At 37.9% G+C, this 20883-nt stretch overlaps 1 protein-coding gene across 1 annotated transcript in view; it reads left to right on the top strand.

The window, feature by feature from the left end:
- The first annotated feature begins 5619 nt into the window (after positions 1-5619).
- LOC107040083 (potassium voltage-gated channel protein Shaker) overlaps positions 5620-20883 on the top strand; it is a 28744-nt gene continuing 13480 nt past the window's right edge. Inside the window, exons 1-3 of the mRNA XM_015260019.1 lie at positions 5620-5623; positions 5723-5855; positions 5990-6043. Of these exons, the coding sequence (XP_015115505.1) occupies positions 5620-5623; positions 5723-5855; positions 5990-6043 (191 nt within the window). The remainder of the gene's footprint in view (positions 5624-5722; positions 5856-5989; positions 6044-20883) is intronic.

The raw sequence follows: 20883 nt of genomic DNA, 5'->3' as shown, positions 1-20883 counted from the left end.
GGAGGAGTGCGGCGGTAGAGGATAGAGGAGGCGCGAGGGAGGGTGTATTGATTGTGCGCGTGGTCGGTTGTGTGGAAGTGAGAGAGGAGAGGAGAGGACACTGGGTTAGCAGCACATGAGTAGAGAGAGGAGAGGAGAACTCGGAGGGAGATGAGCATCAGCGCCGCACGGCCTTGTCTCTTTCCCTCCTCGTGTTGCCCCCACCACAAGTTCACTCCGGCTTCTGTGTTACTCGCTGGCCACGCCGCGTGCTCCCGACCCTTCCTGGAATCAATGCCGCGGCATTCTGACGCTAATATGCCAATGAAATTTCCGTGTTTGTTTCTTTCGTTGAATTATGGTTAGTTAGGTGGGGAAAAAGGTGCTGGAATTAAAAACCGTTGGGTACTGGAATCAAGAATACACCGGTGGAAAATTACTCTTGAAATTTTTAACAACGACTAAGTTACATGAAATTTCTGTCAATTTCATGAATTAGTTAATTTCGTGAATATTCAAGTAATTCTCGATTTTCAGGTTCATACGGCACTGAAAAACCGTGAAAATTTTGAAAATTCAGGCAACAACTTTTCTGAATTCTCAATCTATTGGAAATTGAATTGTATATCATGTTCAATTTTCACGATGAGCTTGTAAATTCAAGCTTTTTCATTTAAAAATCAATGATTACTCAACATGAAAAACCCAACTTTCTAGAATTTTTAAGGTAAATGAAAAATTTTGTGAACGCTTCCTTTTGAAATTGAATTCAATCTCACAACATCGGAAATTCAGGTGATTCTGTGACTAAAATGTCAAGAAATTTCTAACAGTGTACTGGTTTTTTCTTGAAATAAGAACCTTTGGGTATTCATATATTGCGTCACGCGATTGAGAAGGGGCGGAGGTTCTGTAATTTGTGACGATTTGTAACGGCGAGGGAGGGGGTTGATTGAGTTGTGATGTCAACTTAATTGAAATTTTAAATTTTTCCCTGAATTTTCTTGATTTTTCCGAATTTTCAGAGAATAATTTAACTGAAAAATCAAGTATTTTATTCATTTTCGGATCATTCGAACAGAAAATCGATGGAATATTAGGTTTTTCAATGACAAGATTTCCCGAAATTTCAGTAGAAATTAAACATGATATAAATTTTTAGGATTTGACATAGAAAATTTAGACGAAAATTTTTAACAGTGCAGGAGTTATTGAATATAATTTAAGGAGAAAAAATAATGAAATTAAAAATTTTCAATGGTATTGAAATGAGAATTCTTCAATTTATTTAAATTTTCGGTGAAATCATAAATAAGTTGAAGAATTCTCATCAGTCGGCAGTTCAAAAATGTGGAATTTCGTCATGAAATGGTTATGAAATTTCAAGTTTCAGTTAGAACTCGAAGAAATTCATGAGATTACAGTGAAAATGTGACGGAAATTTCACACCTCGATTGAATTTTCAATGGAACACGAAAATTCCGAAACAAAACGCCATGAATTTTCCCTTTTCCCCTGAATTTTCCTCATTTTCCCAATTTTCCCGGAGTAATTGAACAAAAAACCAATAGAACGTTCAATTTTTCGATGACGAGATGTCCTGAGATTCCCCTGAAAATAAAACACGATAAAAATTGCCGGGATGTGACACAGAAAATTCTGTCGAAAATTTCTACCACCGTATACATAATTTTAATTCCATCCCTCAGTCACTTATACTTCCTCTCCTCTTGCATCACTCCCATATATAACATTAAAAGCACGTTGCTGCGCGCGCTCCCCAAAAAGCTCCCACCCCTCCCCCTCCCCCCGTAGAATGCGCGAGTGCGCACGAGTGGCGCATGACACCGAGCGTTCACGAAAATGCACGACGTCATGAGCCGCCTGAACCGCCAGCGTTGTGCCGTAACACCGTGAGGCCCGGTGTTACCCGAGCAAATGAGACAAAAACAAAAAAAAAATCCCAGCATTTCATTTATCCTCCCCGTCGTCTCCTCACCTTGGAATTATTTTTCATTCATTCTCCGGATCCTAATTGGATGACTGCACTCTCCCCAGGATTAATTAGCGTAACCCCGTGTCAAAAGTGCGGGCGGGAAAATCATTACTCCACGAAAAAAAAAATCACCATCGATCCACAGCATGACCAGCGTCATCGTCTCTACCTGTGTGTGCACCTCTTTGTGCTTTCACACCCTGTTTCTCTTCCGGCTACACCCCCCCCCTCATTTTTCAAACGTCACACACCCACACACATGAGCTCTGAGAGCGATCGTCACGTTTTTCCCGTCGAACGACGAGAAACGACTCCACCCTTGTGCGCTTCGGCGCATTACACTTCAAAAAGATGAGTGCCTATTAAGATTTACCCCCTCCAGATTTCGTGATTTTTCCTCCGGTCTCCGTCTCACTTGAATAGTGAAGCTTCCAGCGTCACATACCTCACGTCTTCCCAGCTTTTCGCATCTCCCCGAGGCACATCATTCCGCATTATTCGTTTCTTACGTAATCGCCAGGGTCTGACAATGACTTACCTCTTCCCCTTGTGTCTCTTGGGACCAGTGAAATTCGTCTCGATTCAAAGGAAGAATCGAGATTTTGATTATTGAAGAAGTTTTGGTTTTGAGAATTTTCAGCGAATGATATTTTCACAAGTTCGGGAGATCTTGAGATGGACAATTCACATATTTTATTGATTTTATCGTCCAAATATCGGAGAATTTTGAAAATTTTTGAATTCCAAATCAATTATTTATTGAAAAATCGGAATAAAATACAAGCGAGTCAGAGAATTTGGAAAATTTATCAATTCTGGATCAATTATTCATTTAAAAATCAGAAAAAAATAAAAACAATTCAAGTGATTTTTCTTTACTGAAATCTTTAATTTTGAATTTGGCTAATGGATATTCATATTTAATTGAAAATTCAAGTATATTCTGAAACTTATTGTATTCAATGCCACTTTTCTGAAGATCACTACGAGATCATCTTTTTACATCTCCCCGAGGCACATCATTCTGCATAATTCGTTTTTACGTAATCGCCAGAGTCTGACAACGACTTACCTTTTCCCCTTATCGCTCATGTGACGACTGAAATTGTTCGGGGGGAAGTCAAATTCGACTCGATTCAGATGGAGATTAAGACCTCAATTATTTTCGGTTTTAAGAATTTTCAGTAAATTATATTTTCACAATTTAAGGCGATCTTGTCTCCGAAAATTCACATATTCTGTGAATTTAATCTTCAAAATTGGAAAGAAGATAGCTCTATCTACAGAGTTATCGTCAGTCTAATTTCCAAAAATTCTTTCTAATTCAGATATTCAATTGGAGTAAATGAAACTCCTGCCTTAATTTTCTGATTTTTGTTACATTGTAAGTTTCTGTTTTCACATGTTGTTATAGATGAATTATTTCATAGATTTATGGATTAATGTTATGTATACTGTGAAAGAAAATAGAAAAATATATAACTTTCAGTGAAACAGTCGTGAAAATTAGAGAAATTTAGATGACTGCATTCTTAAATTTTTAATTATTTGAAAATTCAGCTCCATTCAATGCTAAATATTCACCTTCAACTGAAAATTTCCTATTTCATGACTCATTTCCTCCTAAATCCCCTCCGAAGTCAGCAAATCTTCCACTTTTATTCGCCATTATACAATTCAATGCGATTTCAATTACATTCCAAAAAGAATTGCAATTCCCAACATTTTGACTGATAAATCCGCCCCTTATCAAGGGGTAATTTGACTACTCACAGTTCCTCTTGTGTCTCCTATCACAACTTATCATTTCGCTAAAAAAATTGCCCATTAATTTATCCTACAGCGAGCATTCGCGCAACGACTCTACCAAATTACCTCAAGACACCCTCGAATAAGTAAAATAATCTAAAATGTCGTCGTCACCTCTAAAATTCAATCACTGAACAACGCGACCACTCAGGTCGTCACGTGAAGCCCCCATAGACTCCCATACCGCCCCCCACCGCCTCAAGAAATCAAAAATATCCTCCAAAAAATATCGAAACGCTCGGAAATAGCCGAATAAGCGGTCACGTAAGAGTTTTGAGAGTGTAAAAATGGCATGAAGAGGTTAGGACCTCAGCGGAGCAGTGAGCCAGGAGCGTGTGTATTGGAGAGAACCATTGAAAAGAGAAGCCCCGACGGAGAAAGAGAACGCGAGCACAACACGAGTGGGTGAGCGTCGGCGGTGGGGAGCAGAAGAGACGGAAGAGGGAGCCATGAGGATGATAGAGCGGCGGGTAGAGGCAGGTGGCGGTATCGAAGGAGGGGCAAAGGGGTGTCGTAGAGTGGATTGCGCGCAGCTCAGGCTGACAGGCAGGCAGGCTGGCAGGCACGCAGGCGGCCAGCGCACCGTACCGCACCGCGGCCTTGCAAAGCTCCATCCAAAGCTTCGGAGCTTACACTCACTCCGTTTAACCGTCGTGCATTGGCATTCGTTCACATCTCCCTCGCGATAAATCGCGAACGAAACTAATTCGTCACATCAAAGTGCAGCGAATCAATAACTCGTGATGATAACGGTCTATGCGTGAGACTATTGTACAACTGGTTGACGATAAGAGGCACACGAATGTTGCAGTGGCTGCTGTTACGGCGCGACAATCGTGTGTTTTCGCATCCCTGAAATCCCATCGCTCTGTTTATCATCCACTTTTCCGAGTGAAGGTACGAACTAGCGAAGACACTCGTTGCTACCGGGTGTTAGGGATGGTGATCTGCGTAATGAGGTGACAGAAAAACTTGACAGACACGTTCATCGGGAATGTCTCGATGGTGATGTGAGCCCAATTAAAACACCAGAATTTTCACGAAAAGTGATCGACAGTGCGCAAGAGACAGAGAGGGAGAAGAGGGCGTATGGTACTACAGTGGTGAGATGGATACACCTAGAGGGACGTTGGGAGTCGTCGTCACGACCCGCGGCGTGACACAGTGACACTAGTTTTGTTGTTGTTGTTTTCTTTTTTCGTTCGTTTGATACCAAAGATTTTTAATTCCGGGCGGCTTTTCTACGGGAGTTCGGCAGGAGCCAGGACGTTATCGCGGTTATCTGGAGGGCTCGCAAGGCGCATCCGTGCATAACGCCAGATTCCGGGGGGAGGGGGGATTTTTGGGGCTGGTGGTGGTAGTGCAGAGGTATCCGGTGAAAGTGGCCGTTTCGGGGTAGTTTAATACATCGCCGCTCGACGTCGTACCATTCCTTCTTCATTCCTTCCTTCTCTCTCTCCCGGTCTATCTCTCTGCAACCCCCCCGAAAAAGCCTCGTCGATCCATAATCCGGTGTGGGGTGGTAGAAAGGCAAGGTGAAGTCGTTGGGGTCTCAAAAATTTCTCTCTCTCTCTCTCTCTCTATCCCTACCCTCTCCAGCCCCCCTCTCCAACGGGTTGGACGACAACGAGAGGAATCATTGTCATTGGGCGCCTCTGGTGGTAGTTTGTATCCTCGTTTCTCGTTGTCGCCACAGTCGTTCGTCGTGTTTTCGTATGCGTTTTTTAACCCTTTTTTTATCGTTGTGTTGTAGTTGAAATTGGGGGGGGCTTTAGTGATAAATTTTGGTGATAGTGGTGATGGTGTCGCGCGGACAGCGTGATCGAGGCGTGCCGATGGGTGATACGGATTTACCATGAATTTATCGTGAGAGATAACTCAATTTGAGAAGTAAGATTATTAATGGAGAAAATTGTCAATTGTGGGTGTTTTTGGTAGGAAAAAGTGATAACAAGTTGACGCAAGGATATTTGGAATTACTAGGCCCCTGGAAGAAGCAGCCATTTTGGTGGCTGTGGGCTCCTGGTGCTGGTGCGGGTGTCGGTGGGGCAAGGGCGGTCAGCCGATTGCAGTGGGTTGCGGGGGTGCGGCGCACGGGGGCATGGGGCTCGGGAGGGGGAGTCGCCCCCTCTCGTAACCGCCGCGAAACGCCAAGATTTCCCGCATCGAGTTCATCGAGAAATGGGGGCTGACCCCTGTCCTCAGACCGAGGCAGGACCCATGCCCCCACCGGCATGGTGCGGACGAAGGCGACGGGAGGTAATGAATTATTTGACTTTTTTTTTTTTTTCATGATAGTGACCTAGATGCACTCAGGCGTCTGCGGATTATTCAAGTGGGAACGCCGTGCGACCTTGAATTTTTAGGTGACGTGGGAATTCCGGGTTTTTGAGGATTATTAGACTCGATGTTGATCCAATTAGTCGCAATTTATGAGTGTTGAAGGCACGCGGAGAATTTTTTTTTTCGCTCGGACGGAATTGAGGAAATGGTTTTTGTCAATGATATTTTTTGTTGGTATGTTTGCGGGAAAAAATTGATATGTGGGGTATAGTATTTCTTCTCGTTATGGAAGTACTAGGGAAATGATCAAGGATTGGTTGTGAGGAATCAGAAGGATTCTCTGAATTATCTCGTTGTCCGGTTTTAGGAAAAATTGATTGGATTTTGTTGCGAGAATTATTTCAGTCCCTGACGATTTATAAGTCATTTTCTCTGGCGCTTGGTAGGTAGCTTTTGTGATACCTTTCGCAGTTTCTGAGGTATCACAAAAGTTGCAAAGAAATGCTGGATTCAATCCAAACCCTCTACTTGATCTCAGTAGGATTAAATCAAGTCGTTTCAAGTAGATTTCATCGAGTTGTTGACGACTAGATTCAAGTAAAGCTCGACTTTAATCAAGTAGAGAGATACTTAAATCAAGTATCTTTCCTAGTTGAATTAAACAGATTGTGGATTCACACCAGTGTCCATAAAACAATTTTTTTTATGCACGAAATTAATTCAAAACGCGGAGGGATTGAATTATGGTCTTACTACTGGAATCGAGTAGAAAAAATACATAAATTAAGTCGGGATCTATGTGCCGGCATAGCAACTTAATTCGTGTCAAATGTGGCTTAATTCAAGTAGATTCAGCGACTAGAGGTAAGTTCCGTTCTACTTGACTCAAGTTGAATGATATTTGATTCAAGTCGGGGGGATACGTGACCCTTATGAAAGGGTAGTTTTTTATTTTAGTTGTATCTGAATCTGATTTTTTGGAATCAAGTATCAATTCAACTTGGATCAAGTATTTGTCGGCTTGAGTCAAACATTTTCGACTTGAATGAAGTCGTTAGATATTGCTTGAAACAGGTAGATTTCTCGGAATGAATCAATCCGTTAGATTTTACTTGAATTAAGTAGACGACGACTTGGGGTATTTTTCTTAAAATAATCCAATTTTCTACTCACAGCAAGTTGTAGTCATCCTGCTTGAAGCAAGTAGAATATAAACTAGACTCAAGCCTAAAACTACTTGAATTATGGAGCTATTATTGCAGATACTGCGTCTCGATTCGAGTTGAATTGATACTTGATTCAAGTCAGGGAATAATCCTTATGAGAGAGTTATTTTTTTGTGTACTTGATCACTAAAATGTGGATTTTTTAAGTCAAGCATCACTTTGACTTGAATCAAGTATCAATTTGACTTGGATCAAGTATTTGTCAACTTGAATCAATCATTCTTCAGCTAGATTCAACTCTGAATTTTAAGACGTTTCTTCTTTGAACAATCCAATTTTCTATTCACGCCAAGTCCAAAATCCCGATTGATTCAGCTATTGTCATCCTACTTAAAACAAGTCCAATCTATTCTAGAATTTTATCCTAGATTTTTAAATGTAATTTCACGAAATAACAAAATTCTCAAATAAAATTTCGCTGGTCTAACTTTAAATTCAGCACAGTGATCTCCATAATAGGGAAAATTATCCTTCCAGACACATCTCGTGACACAGCACGTGAATACGCTTCATTGATCATTGCTACAGCACATGAAGTTGAAGTTTCGATTTTCCGCGTGAGGTGTGAGGGAAAATAGATTAATTAAGACGACTTGAATTGAGTTATTTTCTTATTTACCATTTGTCGTCATTCATTATTCACACTGAGTCACACTGTTTAGAGACACCCTTTTCCGTGCTGTGGGTCACGTATCGTCTATAATTCATACCGCAGGATCGATCGCACTTGCATGTGTCAAATTTGGCTAAATTACTTCCCACTGACTAGTGGATGTATGGCATTGTGAGGGAATGAATTGTTGCATTGGAAAACTGGAGGTGTATGCGATTGTTGGGGTGGCATTTTTTTTGTTGCAATTGGATATTCGAGGGCTTTGGGGGATAGCTTCGTAGGATATACTGACGCAGAACGTTAACGCGAATTTTATTTAAAATTGAGGGAGTATTCTGTAACAACGGATTTCTCCGAGGTTTCAATGAATTTTTTGAAAAGAATATCTTAATTTTAATCACTATAAAAATGAAAATACTGAGAAATTCGATGGAACTTCAAATTATTTTCGATTAAAAATCGAATAAAACTGGATTTTCTCACATTTGTCAACGAAAAAAAAATGAATCCACAATTCAATCTGAAATACACCTCAAACAGTCAATTAATTCAGAAATGCAATTAACATTTATTCAACAGTTCATCCTAACTAACCCCAATCATTCGACCTTTGACGAACATTCCAATTACATGAATCCCTCCAAATTACGCAGTCGACTCTCATTTCAGTTGCGTGACGCTCACGTAATACTTCCAATTTCGAATATCATATTTCCCCCCCTGATATTCACTGACCCTGGAACAAAAACTATTTTCTATTTTTATCAAAAATAAATCACCCCTACTCCGCTATTCCCTCGTGCCTCCCCCTCGCCGAAAACTAACTACTGAGTAATCACTCACATTAATCACGCTTCTGATATAATAAACCTCCCGAAATCATTAATGATAAATTAAGACTGATTATTATTACTGATCACGAAGTTGTGATTCGTGTTTACGATGAAAAGTGCCAAGGAAAATCAACCCACTGTATCTAATCGCTAGCGAATCAATATTTACACTCGGGGATGAGAGGCTCTTGGCCTCTCGGTATGCAGCGTGAATCAGTTGATCCTTAACTTCCCACCCGTTACCCTTTCTGGGACGATAAAACATTGAAAATGGAATATGTTACAATCCCATGACATGCAGAATTTTTATCTAACTGATCGTTAAGTGGATCGAAGAAAATATTTCATCATTTTCCTTCAAATGCTTTTCAACACTTCCACTTTAATTCATTTTATTATAATAATAGTAATAATAAATTTTATTGCATGGAGGATACATTGCCCCATCGCAAGCGTAAAAGTAATACAAGATAGTGCAGAGTAATTCTGATCAATTTAACCTAAAGCATAATTTCTGTATTTTACAACTGTACGAATTGAATTAAATTCATTTTAACTTAATAATTTCATTCGTTTTATAATAGAATCGTTGATCACAATTTTAGTCACATACTTGTTCTTTCAAAAATATTATAAGAAGTTTCTAGTCCTCCCTTCGGTTGATAACTCCTCCCGGAATCATTGATGATCAATTAAGACTGATTATTATTACGGATCACGAAGTTGCGATTCGTGTTTACGATGAAAAGTGCCAAGAAAAATCAACCCACTGAATCTAATCGCAAGCGAATCAATATTTACACTCGGCGATGAGAGACTCCTGGCCTCTCGGTATGTAGCGTGAATCAGTCGATCCTTAACTTCCCACCCATTACCCTTTCTTGGACGATAAAACATTGAAAATGGAATATGTTACAATCCCATGACATGCAGAATTTTTATCTAACTGATCGTTAAGTGGATCGAAGAAAATATTTCATCATTTTCCTTCAAATGCTTTTCAACACTTCCACACGGAGAGAAATATTCAATAAAAATTACATATCTTTTCCGTAATTCCGGAGGGAAATGTGGTTGCAGGAAATTTTACGAAGCGTTCCGTAATTTTTATCTGAACGTCTTGTGAAAAATTACGATACCGTCACTTAAATTTTCTGAGTCGATTCCGTAATCGGTGAGTGAAGTGAGAGTTCCGTAATTTTTGCTGAATATTTCTCTCCGTGCACTTAAATTCATTTTTACATATTACTCCCATTATTTTTATAGTAAAATCATTGACCACAATTTTGGTCACATACTCGTTCCTTCAAAAACGTCATAAGAAATTTCTAGACCTCCCTCCGGTTAATAATTCCTCCCGAACCCATTAATGCTAAATTAAGACTGATTATTACTGATCACGAAGGTGTGATTTGTGTTTATGATGAAAAGTGCCGAGGAAAATCAACTCACTGAATCTAATCGTAGGCGAATCAATATTTACGCTCGGCGATGAGAGACTCCTGGCCTCTCGGTATGCGGCGTGAATCAGTCGATCCTTAACTTCCCACCCGTTACCCTGTCTTGGACAATAGATTAAACATAGAATATGTTACAATCCCACAAAATGCAGAATTTTTATCTAACTGGTCGTTAAGTGGATCGCCGAAAATATTTCGTCAATTATTTTCCTTCAAATGCTTTTCAACACTTTTATCTAAATTCATTTCAACATATTAAACGTTATCAAATGGTTTCTAGGGGTCATGATACACTTTGCATTGATTATTCATCAGATATAAAAATTAATTGATTATCAATCACCAAATTATCACAACAAAATGTTGAAAAAATGCTTCTTCACAAAATCAACCGCATTCAATAAAAAAATTGGCTTCGCCCATTCGGAGTAATGAGAGACACTTGGATATTCCCAAATATTGCAATGAATTTCCTATGCATTCGAATCCACCTATTCCACTCGCATGTGAAACAACTCATTCCATTCAACCACGTATTTAAACGTGCCTTGAGAAAACAAACACGTGGTACAAAGTAAACTGGAAAAATATGAATTGAAAAATCGATTAATGGCTCAATTATTGTTAACTCGTTGCATGCAGCTGTTCTAGCCCAACGCAGTGCAGATAATAAGTGAAAAATACTCCAATCTCACGAACTAATTAAAAGAATTACTCGTCAAATTGCATAATTTCAAGCCATCTACGAATGGAATAGACAAACCGACTTAATTTGACTCTGCGTCGCATTCCTCGTCGACTCCCCGCGTCCAACGGAATTCTTGACATCCGAGAGGCACAAGATATTCGGAATACAATGGGATAATTACCCTCCATGAAGTGATCAATTTAAAATTCATATCATTTCGTAACACGCTATTTTCATTAGTCACACGTTATCTCGTTTCAAGCTTTATGCGCATATTTTGCCGGGTGAAACAATTTCGAAAGGGCAAAGGATGTGGGAATTTTTGAGGTAAAGGAAACAAAATATAATTCCTCCTCTCCACACCCTTCCCCGTCCCTCGGCAACACTGTGTGCACCGTGTGGCGGTCGCATTGCGGCAGAATACCCAAAGTTGATTTGGATTTGGGTATGCGGGGTCCAATGAGTGTGCGGTCGGCTCACAAATGAGTGAAAATTCGGGTTTTTTTTATTCAAAGGTATTTTATGGCTACAGTCCTCCGGTGTTGCATTGCGAGGCGGGGGATTCAGGGTGTTAATCGAGGTTCATGAAAAAATATTAGAAAAAATGGTTCCCTTCACTGGTACACGGAGAAAAAAGGTCTCGAAATATTACGTGAGAAAATGTAAAAGTGATGCGAAATGCTGTTTTTGAAATTTTTAAAAGTAGATTCAAAAATATTTGAAAAAATATGGAGGGGAAAATTAATTTGTAAAATGAAAAAATGGGCTTTTTTTTCATTTTAAATTTTTGAGGTTTTTGATTTGCTTTCTCACAATTAGCTGAGATGGAAAAATTGAGAAATTAGTAATATTTAACTACGTGATAAATCACTGAATTAAGAATTCTTTCAGAATATTTGAGTTATTTACTCAGAATATCATAAGAAAAATTATGAAATTTAAAAAAAAAATTCATACTCCACTGATTTGTTATTTAGTTTAAACAATTTTTCAGATTGATTCAGCCTCCTCAGCATTTTCAATAAAGAAATTCCAAAAACCCAAAAACTGCAAATCTGGGTTCAAGTGTTTGATGAAAAAATATTAGAAAAAAAATGTTTCCCTTCATTATGAATGAAAATACTCAAAACCTCATTATTGCCGATTTTTTTTTATTATCTCTGAAGTGGTGAACTCATCTGCACGATAAATAAAGGCTCCTGTGACTTTGAAATTTCCGTGCGGTTTCCCCTTAGAGAACGAAAGCATTCTGCGAGGATCGAGTGAGGTGCTCCATGATTTCACCCATTTTCAGTGGGTTTTTGCTCTCTCGTTTTTTTTCGCCCATGCCAGAAACTGTCGATGAAAATATCCCCGACAAGTGCTTCCCCGCGGTTTGAAAATATTTTTAGGAATGTTGCCAATCGACGGTGCATCAAGGAGATTGTGGGAATGACGGAGTAAAAGGGTTTTTTATCATAAAAGAATTAATTTTTTGGCCTCGGGCATTCGAAATATTTTTTTTTCAATTGAAAATATGTTCCGGGTTGAAGTGCATAGATTGTGATTGGGTTTTCAATGAAAAAAGTTGCCTTTTTCCCCCAATTATTCTCGAAAGATCACATGGATTTATTTGATTAAATTTTGGAATTTGCGAAAATTTTTTAGTGTTTGTAGCGAAATAGAGTTTTGATTGGAGCTTCATCTATTCCGAAGGGCTGAATTTGTTGCAGATTTTAAGAAAGTTCAAGCGAACAATATCAAAGTCTATAGCAACGACTAATATTCATGTTGATAGATCAGTCAATATCTGAAATTTTCATTGGAGTCCCTGCATTTAGACTCCAAAAGTAAAAGCGGATAGAATTCGCCAAAATTCAGGTTAAAAAATTTAGAATTCCACTGAACTTTTCGTGAAATTTGAATTCCATCAATTTTGTGTCCTAAATCGGATTCGATGTCACTCTTCTAAAAATTACTGACAAACTGCCCATTGAAGTCAATTTTTTTTCCAACAAAGTCGAATCAAATGAATCTGAATAAAATGCGATGATTGAAAATCTCGTGGTGAATAACCTGTAAAAGGATTAATTTAAAGTATCTCTCGATCCCAAGACCATAAAAAAAACCTGTTCTCAATTCCTAAAAATATTCTCTCCAAATAGTCCAATAGGTAAGACATACGACGGTATAAAAAATCCAAGAAAAATGATTAGAATGAACAATTCGAAGCAATTTTCATTATTCATTCATAAGTAGGGAAGAGTTGGAAGTATATATCTTCGCAAAATCCAAATGTAATGTATATCAATGGGAGATATCTATGCATTTTTAAAAATAATTCTCACGCAATTTAGTTGACAGATTTAATGATTGGAAATTTCTTGAAAAAGGGAAGAATGATGGAAAAGGATCGATGCCGGATATCTCTCCATCCCGCGAACATCGAAAAACTGTTCTCAATTCCTAAAAATATTCTCTCCAGGCATTCCAATAGTCAAGACATACGACGTCATAGAAAAAATCCAAGAGAAATGACTGGAATGAACAAGTACTGGATTTAGGATAAACGTAAAAGGGAAATAGCAGGCAGTAGGCCAGAGGGTCTTGTCCGAGACATGTGTGCGGTGCGGAGAGTTGCGGAGAAGGGCAGTAGGGCATTGCGCGGGGTGGCGGGCATCCATGGCATGTAGCCAATGCCGTAGTGCCGCAGTTTCGCAGACACATCGAACTACTGTTTCCTTTTCTCCTCCCTTTCCCCATTTTTTTTATTATCCTGTCGGTATCTCATCGTATGGTAATTCAATAACATTGAGTAGAGAATCCAAGTGCACACGTATGTTTTTTCTCCAACAATTTCACCCCCCACGAATAAATTTTTCCTCTGCCAAGAATGGGGAGATGACCTGTATTTTTTTTCTTCTTCACTCAAGAATTCTGAGGATAAAGTTTTTAGCTCGACTAGTAGTTGGGTAGAAATTTTGATTGGCTGCCATCTTACCCACTTCTCACGTTTGAGATACTCTCGAGGGGGCTTTTCGGTCTCCAGTGGTACCCTATATGATCAGTTCGATGAGAAATAGAAAACTTGCGCTGTATACCCATTTCCCCAGTTTCTCATTGCCCTCATTTTTCATCAATTTTTTACTCTCCCCCAATTAGATGTTTCAGGTGCTCTTTAAATTCATTATTGGACTTTTTTAGAGTTATAGCGGAGCCTTGATAATAATTTGTAGGAACTTTGACATGATGTCCATTCTTTACGTAATGGCGTGGTACATTGTCAAAGATTCTCAAAATATTAAATTAAATATAGAAATAATAAAAATAATAATAAATAATTAAAATAAAATAAAAATCGTTAAATAATTATATTATTTTGACGAATAGTCAAAGAAATTTTTATCGTGTGACAATCCCCTTGAATTTCCAAGGAATTCTGTAATTGAAACATCACAATGTGAGGAAAAAATTCAATTATTTTATAAAAGCGAAGAGAATTCGCCAAAATTTTGGCTTAAAAATTTTAAATTCCGTTGAATTTTCAGTGAACCTTGAGTTTCATTGGTTTTTTTTGCTTAAATCGAATTCAATGTCACTGTTCTGAAAATAACTCACGAAACAGTTCATTAATTTTATTTTTTTTTCTAATAATGTGGAATAGAATAAAGCTAGTCTTCAACATCTGTTTTTGGAAGTATCTCAAAATTCGGAGTCGGTAATTTTTCAATTAAGAAGGTTTAAATGATAATTCTACACCTATTCTTCATGGAAACAATTGGCTATAACCCGAACGAAGAGTTGACTTACCAAATAGAAATAAATTTGGTAATCAACATTCATGTTTTGATTAAAAATTCAAGTAAATTGAAGAACTTTTGTCCTTCTGCTGCTCAAAAGTTTGTAACTTCATTCCATGTTCCGTCAAATTTACCTCGAAACTTGAAATTATTAAGTCTCTCTCGCAACTCGTCCAATACGAATAAATTTTGTATTTTGTTTCGTAAGAGAACATGATTTTGAACACGAAAAAATCAATGAATCGAATATTCGATTTTTGTTTCCATTGTTGGATCTGTTTTATCAAATAATAATCATTCATTTAATGTTACAAATATATTGAATAAAACATAATGTCTTTTTCCTGACCATTAAACCCACATCATTAATCCGTTATTCCACACTGTGAATAATAATTCGAATCAAACAAAAATATTCGATTTTAATTTATTATATTGTGTGTTATTTTATCAGTCACTCGCCATCGTGGCGCGCTATTTGAACGACTGCTATTCAGTCTCCAGAATAACGGCTATTCAGCCCCCGATTGCCCCAATTACCCAAAAACTCGCTTAATCCCAAGCGCCTTAATGACGACTATTATTTAACCAATATCTCAATTACCGTAATTACGGTATGTACACGGAGTCAACATACGGTATAACCACGTCGGCATGAGATACACCGTGTTCACTGTAATGCAAGGACACGATGGTCATCCTCAAGTCGGTGATGCATCAAGCCATGTTCAACATATTGATATTTCAACATGCGAACCAACGCATACGAAAATCGATACACGAAGACTAACACATGTCACTTACCCACCAAGACCACCCACCTGGAGTGAAAAAATATCCATGGGGATGGAGAATTGTGGTGCTGTCGTAGAGCGACATTTTCACTGAATTTTCACAGGCATTTGTTCAAGCAGCATATTTATAAATTAAATTGTTGAAGCGGAAATTTTTAAATTACATGAATAATCAGCGGAATAGCTTAAATGACATTTTAAAAAACAATAAATGTTTTAAACAATTTCTCGTTAGAAATTAACAACGAAGATTGTTCAAACTGAAGTGAACAATTGGTTAATTATAAATAAAAAAGAAATTCCTTCATTCTTCCTTCAAGAACGAAATTTTTAATTTTTTATCGATTGAAAAAAATGTTTCACCAAACAATTAAATTAAATTTTTTTTTGCAATAATAATTGCAAAATGTTGGATATTTTGGCGCAGGAATGCAAAAAGTTCGCGCACCCAAACTAAACTGCAGATAAAATTATTTCGATTCCATAGAAAAATGTAAAACTGTCAGCCTGAATGCCGCAGTAGAATAGTCCCAGCTGTCATCAGACGAATCCACCCTAAACCGTATGTATCACAATCATCGTCCCTGATACGTCACTCACAATCCCTGTGATTCTAATTATCGCCATCACACTGAAAATGTCAGTGTCACAACAGCCCCCAAAAACCCACTGACATGTACTATCGCGTCCCCACCCCTTCACGAAATGTAATAAATTGACTGCCACTCGTCAATAACGTCATCATTAGACGCCAAATATTCCCCCAATCTCACAATCACCACTATATGTTGCAAATGTCATACGGAAATTGTTGAAAAAGTTAATGACGATCAAGTCAACTGAAATTTAAACATTTTCCAAATGCTGATTTAATATGCAGAGTCAATTTACTTGAAAAATTAAAATATTTTTAATTGAAGATTTCTGGAAACAAGAATAGAATCAGAAAAAAATAAATATAATTCCAAATTTCAACAAATTAGACAAAAATGGATAAGTCACCGAAAACTTTTCATGGAAAAACCTAAACTTCAGTTTAATTATTTCAGAAAAATTAATAAAAAATAGGAAAATTCAGAGAAACCTCTCCTTCAATGACAAATTTCTCTAAATTATTACAGAATTTCTTACAAAAATTGTGGAATTCCGAAACTTTTAAAGGATCCTCCGGAAAATTCAAGAAAATTGGGCAATGAATATTTATTTTCCCCTGAAAATTCATGTCAATTGCGAAATTTCCCTGTTCCTGCAGCTAAAATTAGAAAAAATGTATAAGTCACCTAAAAATTTCATGAAAACCCATAGGAACCGTAAATGTCAGTTTAATTATTTCAGAAAAATTGATTAAAAATTAGGAAAATTCAGAGAAATCTCGCCTTTAATTACAAATTTCTCGAAATTTTTAGAGAATTCCTTACAAAAATCCTGAAAGTCCAAAAATCCAAAAATTTGGGACTCCCCCTGAAATTTCCGAGAAACCTGAAAATTGACTTTTTCCCCTTAAACCCACCCCAAACTCTTTTTCCATAAAACAGCCAAATTTTTTCACCAGTGCGTACGCTTCCGCATGTCAATGGTATTAATGTCTCGTCATATTCCCCTCCCAAGTCCCCAAATCCGTCCCCTCCCGAAAATAAATCACTCCCCCCGAAATATTTCACACGGCTGTCCCCAGACAGCAGCGTCTTCCGGCTTGTTAAGACGAGGCTAGGCTCTCAAGAGGAAACACTCTGGGCGGCCATTAAATCGAACCCAAGTCTCCAATCTCTCCCCCTCGCCCTCGCCCCCTCATTCTGTCCCCCGTCGCTCCAACCATCAGCCTCCCAACATACCTATACACATTAAGAGTGAGGAAAGAGCCGGAGGGGATGGGAATGCTAATGAACTGGCTCACCACTCGATACGTCGATGTGAGAGGCACTCGCATTAAACGCCCTCGTTCAAGTCTCCCCTCAAGTCTCTCCCCACTCCCTCCCCCTCGCCCTGCCGCCGCCCGTCCTCATCATACCTCAAGGGGAATTGGGGGATGAATCCCTTTCTATCCTTCACCCCTTTGTCGGACGAAAAAAGATGGTAAAGGGCTCAATAGGTTCTTCTCACCGACGCCTTTGGGAAATGTCATATATTGCCCCGAAATAGGGGCAGGCGCAGGAGAGAGGGATCGTCTCTCCATAATTCTTAACGGTTTTTGTGGGCGGTCGGAAGGTCACCAAGGGCCGGAGAAGCTGAACTACATGATGAGAGAGTGAATTAGTGATGACACGAAGAACACCGTGGGCGACATCTTGAAAGGGATCACTCAGCTCGTCGAAATATATGCTGGGTCGTAACACTCAGAGGTTTTTTGCTCAGAGAGTAATTTCCTTCCTTTCTTCGGGGCGTGAGGACGGCTGCGGCGGGGGAGGGGGAGGGGGAGGGAGTGGGAGGGGGCGAGGGACTTGTGCGAGACACTGGGAAACAGACGTCGTTGACAGGATATTGCTTGGTCTGGGGATGATTACTCTTGTCTGAAATTTGATTTTACGAAATCAGGACAGAGGACGACCTCGAGAACTCGACTCGTTCCACCACTAACTAGGTTATGGGATAGTCAGGGGGGGTCTTATTGTCTTGGGTGCTGTTTGTGTTTTTCGGGATTTTGGGTAGAGGAGGGAGAGTACTCAGGGTTGACGGACATTATGAAATTACTGGGGCGCTTGTCGGAAATTTTTGTTGAGTGACAGGTCTAGGGAAATTTGAAGGAATTTCGTAATTGAGAATTCGTAATTTGATGGAAAAATCAATGAAACGCGGATTTTTACTTTGATTTTTTTCTGAAATTCATAGAAATTAGAAAAATTGTGGGAATTGTATTCTGGAAGTCGTGGTTAATTGAACATTTCAAGCAATTTAGTAAGGAATATTCAAGTTTTGACTGGAAATTCAAGTAAGCAGGAGAATTCTCGGGGGTTTGTTGTTAAGACAGTCGGAATTACAGGAAATTTTCAGTGGTTTTCCCTCTCAATCGAATGTAATGTCGTTGTTCTGCAATTTACTATTGAACTGGGTGTGAAATTAATATGTTTTCCTCATATTCTAGTGTGAAGCACTTGAATTTTTCCATACTTTCCTCTCTGTGTTCTATTTAACTTGATTTATTATGAAATTAGAACATTCAAAGTTATTTATTATAATGTTTTCAAAGATTTAACGTTGGTTTAGTCGTTTAAGTTATTAAAATCTTGGCAGTACTCACGTGAAACCGCGAATTTTATTGCCCTGATGAATGGAAACTGATAATTTCACTTCAATTATTCCATGACAAGCCCTGGAAATCAAAAAAATTTTAATGAAAACATTTTTGAAACAGTAATTAATTAAGAATTGCGCGCAATTTGACACTGAATATTCAAGTTTTGATTGAAAATTGAAGTAAATTATAGAATTCTCGTCTTTCTGTTGTTAAAAAATCGTAATTCCATTGAAATTTCAGTGATTTGTTCCTCCCAATCGACTTCAATGTCGCTGTCCTGCAAATTCAGTGCTTTCGACACTTTCTCGTGTTCAATTCTCATTTGTGGTAATTGAAAAGGAATGTAACATGCTTTATTATCAAATCAGAACATTCAGAGTTATTTAGTATAATGTTTTTAATGATTTAACGTTGGTTTAGTCGTTTAAGTCATTGAAATTTTGGCAGTTCTCATGGGAAACAGCGAATTTTATTGCCCTGATGAATGGCCACAACTCCTCAGTCACGTACGAAAACTGTGAGACACTAGTCTACTACCAACTGATGGTTTATTTAAATAGTACATCGCGTACCGTAGTATGTGGATGCACTTGAATTTATCACTCTTGTATTTTTAGACGTATTATGTACCCTATTCCGCCCCCACCAGGGTTATTACCTCTTAATATCCAACGGGTGGTGCATACACAGGGGTTTTGCCAAAATTTTTGAACGGCGAGTCATTTTAAATTCACGTGAATCGAAGCTCATGCTACTCTGCAGATTAGTTTGACTTTTTGCATTCATTTAGAACTAAAATGATGATAAATCATAAACATTAATTGCAGCCCAAATTGAAAAATAATACAACCGATTTCAATCCATTATTTAAACTCTTTCATTCATTCATAAATCTTTGAAAATTATTTCAAAACATGAAACAAAACATTTTTCTGTGAACGGATGAATAATAAATTTTTCACCTTGAAATCATTCTGTAAAATCCTTTATAATTTTATTCATAGATACAGAATATTTTTAGAAATCGATTTCATGGCAGAAAAAAATATTTCCAGCAGTTCAAACAATTTCTGTAATTCATTCATGACAAGGATATGTTTTGAAAATATGAGTATTCTGCGAAATCAAGTTGGTTTTTATTTATTTCTATTTATTAGAAAATAAATTTCAAAAACAATAACCCCAATTCGTGAGAAAAATTTCTTCCTATAATTCAGCGCTTTTTAAAGCGCTGATGATGTATAGAACCAAAGGCCAATTGATTTCGCTGGGCTATTCGCGCACGTCACGTCACGGAAAATAAAAAAAATTCTAGGTAAAAAGGGGGGAAACAGCCATTGGCAATTGACGAACCGGAAATCGAGGAAAATTTCCATTCGTCGCCCACTGTTGTGTGGGGGAGGCTGCGCCTGTACCTCTCGGCGGACAATACCGCTCACCCGGGTTTCTCCACAATTACGAGCTTTGAATTTTTCTTCTTAAGATATTTGGCTTGATGACACGATGTAATTATCCGCAAAATTTCACTCGAACAAAAAACACAAAACGAAGTTTTGAGGTCCCCGCGATGCACAATTGGACGACCAGTGAATAAGGTTTTTTAGTTTTATACCCGTAATTTTTTTTTATACTTAATGAATGAATAGCGTCAGTTATATAAAATTTCTTCGAAATTAATTTTTAATTTTATTTTAACTCTGTTTCAATTAGTTAAGATCGAATATCACTGGTAGTCCTCACTGATTTGTTTCTTCTCTCATAATTGCACCGCCCCCCTCTTCTAACGTGACCCCACCTTCCCGTAAATTATCATACTGTGTTCAAAATTTTTGGCTGAATTTTCCGGTACACTTCTTGGAAATTTTTATCAAATTATAATTCAACTGAAATTTCAAGAAATTTTGTAATTATAAATTCAAAAATGGAACAGTTGATGAAAGCAGTAAATTTTAGTTCAGTCATTTCATAAAAATTCCCCATTAAAATTATTTCAAAACACAAAATAAAACATTTTTCATCATCTAATGAACAATCAATTTATCGCCTTGAAACAATTTTACAAAAATTCTTTATAATTTCATTCATATCCAGAATGCTTTCAGCAACCGATTTCATGACAGAAATAAATGTTCCCAACAGGTCAAGTAATTTCTGTCATTTATTCATAAAAGGGAAATGTAAGAAATAACGC

This window comes from Diachasma alloeum, unplaced genomic scaffold, assembly GCF_001412515.2.
Source record: "Diachasma alloeum isolate Michigan unplaced genomic scaffold, Dall2.0 Dall_scaffold_00316, whole genome shotgun sequence".
NCBI lineage: Eukaryota > Metazoa > Arthropoda > Insecta > Hymenoptera > Braconidae > Diachasma > Diachasma alloeum.
Note: the sequence above shows the minus strand (reverse complement) of the source record. Positions and strands in the feature narration are given on the sequence as shown.